Source organism: Octopus bimaculoides, chromosome 3, assembly GCF_001194135.2.
Source record: "Octopus bimaculoides isolate UCB-OBI-ISO-001 chromosome 3, ASM119413v2, whole genome shotgun sequence".
Lineage (NCBI taxonomy): Eukaryota > Metazoa > Mollusca > Cephalopoda > Octopoda > Octopodidae > Octopus > Octopus bimaculoides.
This window is the reverse complement of record NC_068983.1, coordinates 89,921,030-89,926,971: the sequence shown is the minus strand read 5'-3', so window position 1 is coordinate 89,926,971 and position 5,942 is coordinate 89,921,030. Positions and strand designations below refer to the sequence as shown.

At 34.8% G+C, this 5,942-nt stretch overlaps 1 protein-coding gene across 2 annotated transcripts in view; it reads right to left on the bottom strand.

The window, feature by feature from the left end:
* Window positions 1–5,942, bottom strand: part of LOC106880074 (ATP-dependent RNA helicase DDX4) — a 31,977-nt gene that overhangs the window by 17,274 nt on the left and 8,761 nt on the right. For both annotated transcript variants that reach the window (XM_052966296.1, XM_052966295.1), the window contains exons 3-4: window positions 2,616–2,646; window positions 2,491–2,531 (exon numbers count right to left, since the gene is read on the bottom strand). In XM_052966296.1, the coding sequence (XP_052822256.1) occupies window positions 2,491–2,531; window positions 2,616–2,646 (72 nt within the window). The remainder of the gene's footprint in view (window positions 1–2,490; window positions 2,532–2,615; window positions 2,647–5,942) is intronic.

Genomic DNA, 5,942 nt, shown 5'->3' with positions numbered 1-5,942 from the left:
TTATCGGTTACAGAGTTAGATTTATCAAGGTCTTCAACGGAAAATCCTTCGAATTCTGACTCGCTGCTTGACAGAATAAAATTCGTATCCATTTTTTTGTCAGGATTACAAATTTGGAAAACACAAGAACAAATTTGGAAAAAAATCTCCCAAAATTCACAAAATTAAAAAAACATGTTGATCGTCGAACAAAACTATTGCTGAACTGTTTACACAAATAATCACGTGTTTTCACGAATGTACTAACGAGATTTGCTCAGATATTCTCATTTTAAATATGAATAGGTGATTACGGGCGGTTTTGGGCGGCTTGGTCACATGAGCCAAAATTTTTTTCGGGCGGCTTTGGGCGGTTTGGTAACGAAAGGGTTAAATGAAATTAAGGCATATTTTGCCATAAATATTATTATGGGCATTAGAAAGTTACCCAGAATAACAAACTACTGGAGTAGTAATGAACCCTTTGGAGACGAATATGTCTCGAGTATAATGAAGAGGACATGATTTTTGAAATTGACTCCGTATTTACATGAGACAAAGCAGTACACCAGTACGTGGAGAACCAGACTTTGATCTCTTATTTAAAATAAGACCCCTCATTAACTGTGTTCAAAACACATATAAAGCAGTTTATAAACCAGGGAGATATTTATCTATTGATGAGGGTATGATGGGCTATAAAGGCTGAGTGCATTTTCAACAATATATGCCAGGAAAGCCCACAAAATGGGGGATCAAAGTCTGGAAGATTTGTGAATCAAACTGGGTACTGCTCTAGATTTGAATTTTATACAGGAAAAAGAGACAAATATGTAAGTCAGCATAGCCTAGGGTATGATGTGGTCTGGAATTTATCACTTCCATAACATAACCAGGACCGTATATATTTTTTGACCGATTTTCCAGTTCAGCCAAACGTGCGGCGAATTTAGATACTGTGGCAACATATTCATGTGCTACAGTGATCACTAGTAGAAAAGGACTGCAGTTGGATATAGAAAAAGCAAAATTAAAAAAAAAAGGTGAAATAATTCAACGACTGAAAGGAAATTTACTAGCAACCGCATATAGAGACAAGAGGCAGATTAATTTTCTATCTACCTGTGCATGGCCACATGTGGGTGAAAATGGCACACCATTTGTGAACCTTGATTATAACAGGTACATAGGTGGTGTAGATCGGCTGAATCAGGTGATTGTCTTATTATCCAGTTGGCAGACCGGGGAATAAATGGTGGCGATACCTGGTTTGGTATATAGTAATTATGAGTATTACTAATGCATTTATACTATATACCAAATCGGGACCGGCTCAAATGTGATGCGACCATCTGCAGTTCCATGCAGATGTAGCAACACAACTAAGAGCTGGTTATTCATCCAAAAAAATAACTGTAGAGAGAAAAAGCAAAGCCTGCCAGAAGGATATTCCTCTGAATTCAGCCGATCTCCATAAATTAGAAAAAAAATTCAAGGGTCGCAAATGCCTTCATTAAAAAAGGAAAGCTCCTAGTGGAAGGGGTGATGAAACAACTTTGCAATGTGCATTCTGCAAGGTGGCATTATGCAGAGCAGGGTGCTTTACAAGTTTTCATGGTAGGAATATTGTTTGATTTGATTTTATAACTATTTTCAAATTTACTTCGTTTTTATTTTTCTTTATGTGTAATTTTAATTTACTTGTACGGAGAGTGACGAATTTAGATTAATTTCTTTTGTAAATCATTATTGTATATTTCTGTGTATCTATGTATGTGGAAGAGCTTATTTAATCTAGTTGATGGTGTGTGTGTATTTTGTTTTCTAATTTTCTTCAGACAAATTCTAGTTTTTCGTTTTACTTATACCTTTATGGTACACCTGTCTTTTGTGTGTTTAATTTCACCTTATGAATCCAGTAATGTGCACAACTCTTCTGTAGTAACATCGTTAGGAATGAGAACCCAGGTTCGAAATTTCCCCAAGACACCTGACGAAGGCTGGAGGGTATATCAGCCGAAACGTGTTAACAACAAACAAGATGACAAATATCCATCAAATGTAAATAGTGTAAATAATTTTCTATGCTGATGGTCAAACAATTTGAATAATTTTATATTTTGTTGAATATACCTGTATTTACCTGTAATTAGATTCGCTTTGAGACAAAAGTTATAAAACAAATTTGGTTAAGAATCTTTTGTTAAATTGTGTTCCAAAAATCACATTGTGTTGATAAATAAAAAAAGTCAGAGTTGCTTTATTAAACTAATCAAAATTCAAAATTATTTTAGAATTTAATTGAAACACATAAGGGGTATATTCTGGTTAGAAATACAGTAATGAAAGGGTTAAAAGCAAAATGCTTCCACAAACCCAATTAACAATTACAGTTATGAAAATTTGTGGAAGCATAAAAATACTATGTGATTAATATCAAGACCATGAAAAAATAGTCTGCTAGGTTTAAAAGATCAGAGAATAACATATGCTTAAAGTGAAAAAACTGACCTGGTCTACTTTGATTACTGTCACCTTGGTCTCTTCCAGAACTAGAATTACAAATTAGACAAGTGTTAGAATTTCATTAAAAATTGAGTAATGGAATTAAAATGAATATTTAAAATGAGCTGTACCTGAACTTGAACTCTTTTCGACTATGGTATTCTGGAGAGAAAAAGAAAAAAAGATTATTTTAGTATCAAACCATGTTCAAAAGAGTAAAGAATTTTTTCTTAAATCAGTTTAATTTGCAATGAAAATAGCAACTGTTATAAAAGTAACAATGTTATTTAATTATAGAGTGAAATAGTAAATCATTATTTAATGTCAGTTTTTCACACAATCATGGGTTGGACAGTTTGACAGGATCCAGCAAACTGCAGCTGAGCATAAGAGAGGATATGGCTAGTGGAAGGAGTGGGTGGAATTACAAACATGTGAAGAGAGAGTGACAGGCCAGAGATAGAGGAGAGGTGAATTTAGTCAATGAGATAGAGATATGGCTTGGCAGGGAGAGAAAGAAGCTGCTCATGGATGACAGATAAGGAAGCAGGAGATGAGCAGGGAATAGGAGCATTGGGGAGGAAGGTATAGAGGTACATAAGGGTAGCTGTAGTAAGTGGAGTGTAAAGGCAGATAAGAGGCCATTTGAGATTGAAAGCAGATACAAGATGAAATATGGCAGATGTGAGGAGGATAACAAGAGACAAAGAAGGGAAGTGATCAGTGAAAACAGTGAGAAAGTAAAAAATGAGAATCAGGAATTGAAGTAGTTCCAGCAGTGGGGATATAACTAGTAGCACAAAGAATGGAGGGAGGATATGTACTGAAAAGGGATTGTAGGGGAAGGGGGAGCTAGAGATAAATTGAGGGTGATACTCCACAAGGCAGGGCCCAGCATGTACAAACATAGACAAAATGCTTTTAGGAATTAATTTTTGGTGAAATGGAGAAGTCCTTTACAGCACAGAAAATTGCCAATCATCTCAGTCCTTTATCACCTCTTCCATCTATTTTAAGTGACTGGCACTTCCTTATGCAACTGTCCTCATTCATACAAGTCATGACCAAACCAGCAGTCTTCTATTGCAGACTGATTCCTTTTATGCTTAATATTTCTCTCTACACATTAGCACTTTGTCAGATATTCACACTGACATTGTACATACTAGCTTCATTCCTCTTTAGTCTTTGCATGACCTCTACATTTTGAATTCAAGTCTCACTATTATGTAGCATTTCTATTCATACACAAGTATCATACAATCTGCCTTTCACTGAGAGAGAACTACCTCATGTTGCCAACAGAAGTAATAGCTCTCTGAACTTACTCCATCCTATTCTAATTCAATCAACAATACTTTCAGTATATCCTCCTTCACTTCTAATTAGGTCACCTTGGTAACTATTTCCAAGTTATTAGACAAAATCTATTTCCCATGTGTCCTTATTCCACTGCATTTCTTGCATGTCCATAGCTTGCACTGGGTACACCATATGGAATTCCTGCCCACACCTTTCTAACATACTGAGCAGGGCTACTTAACTGGGAGGAGTACAATCCTGTCCATTTCCCTGCATCTTAGCACTTTGGTCTTTACTAAGTTAGCTTTAAGGCCTTTTAATTCCAAGTTTTGCTTCCACACCTGGAATTTTTCTATTTCTATTACAGATTGTGCTATGAAAACAAGATCTTCAACATATAGTAGTTCCCAGAAGTAGCTGGTCTTAAATTCCTGTTATGGCCTGGAGGAGGAGGAGGAGGAAGACTGAAAACCAAGCCCTAGTGAACTACATGTTCTCTAAAATTATTGCTGAACTCATGGCTAACTTTCACCTTACTGACAGCACCCCTGTACATGATTGTATATCTTTCACAAGCCATTCATCTACCTTTAGTTTCCTTAGAGACAAGATCATAGAGCAAGGGACTATGTCGAAAGCTTTCTCCAAGTCAATAAATGCCAAGTACAATGGCTTATGCTTAGCTAATAACTACACCCGCAGTTATCTAAGATGGAATCAGTAGTACTTCTCCCTGATATAAAACCAAACTGCATCTCATCTACTCTAATTTGGTACATAATTGGGTTATAACTTTCTTTAACTTCAAATTAAAGTATCCTTAAGCTTGTGTGCAGTATTATAAACATGGACAAGCATAACTTTTTGTATCAGTTATATTTATATATTCAGCCATGTATCAAGCAACCACTACATGGGTTACCTCAAGTACTTTTACTTGCTTCCAGGAGCTAAAATGGCTTTGACAAATGGAAAAGTTACCCGTGAAGAGACAAAATGTAAAATTTTGGCATTTCATATTTTAGAACTTCATTCATATTACATATGATCTCTTAACCTCTTCGATATCAACCTGTCTTGTTCTTTAACAGAAAACTACATGACAGAAACTCCAATTACACAAGTCCACTCATATGAAATTTGTGAAGTATAACCATTACTTTCAGGATACTGCCTGTAATACTTCTCTGGACACTTGAGTAAAATTAAAAATTTTTAAAGTTAAATTTTTTTTTTTAATACAAAACTCAACCAGCACCATCACTTTTCATCCTCTGTTCTCACCTTGTTTTGAACAGTTTTTCAATGACCTCAACACACTCGTCAGGAGCTGCCTTCTCACTCATTGGCACCCTTTCACTTTATTTGTGCACACACCAATTCAACTGAACTTGGTCAAACATGTCCTACTATCATTATCCTCTACCTCAATTATACTCTCATTTTCTGATTTACATTTTTGCATCTAAGGTATCTGCTCTCTACCAATACAAAACATCACTATTTTCCTCAGATTTTACTGCTTTGCAATTTGGTATATTTATACCTTATGCTAATGCATAAGGTACAATACATTTCCCTTAAAATTATTGGAAAGAAACCAAGTGGAAATAAAGGCAGTACATGCATAAAGGAGTTGTAAAGGAATTACACTGAACATAAACTTGATATTATACAATGATTTAATGCAAGAATAACACCCTAAAACCCTAACACAGCATCAGAAGTGATGCTTAAAATAGAGCTCTTGATTGTATCTTATCTATAAAAGGCAGATTTTCTCTGTGTGTGTTTAAAATTCATACATTTACACAATTCCAAATTTCTTGGATTAAAGAATTGCAATTAATATTCTAAATACAATTAGTTAGGTCACTGCGTCATTTTTTCACTCAAAAATAACTCATAATAACGAATAAAATCCATAAAACTACACAAATAAACATTTTCCCCCTAATAAAATCTAATTTCCTCTTTCTACTACCTTTACAAATCCTTTCAACTCCTACTTTCTCTTATGAACCTTTACGAACAATCCAACAACAAATACAAAAAGAATGGAAGGAGAAACACTGACAGTAAAAGAAAACTATTTCAGTATCAAAACTTAAACAATCACATTTCGATAGTTTAATGACAGATAGTTTCACTTTAAT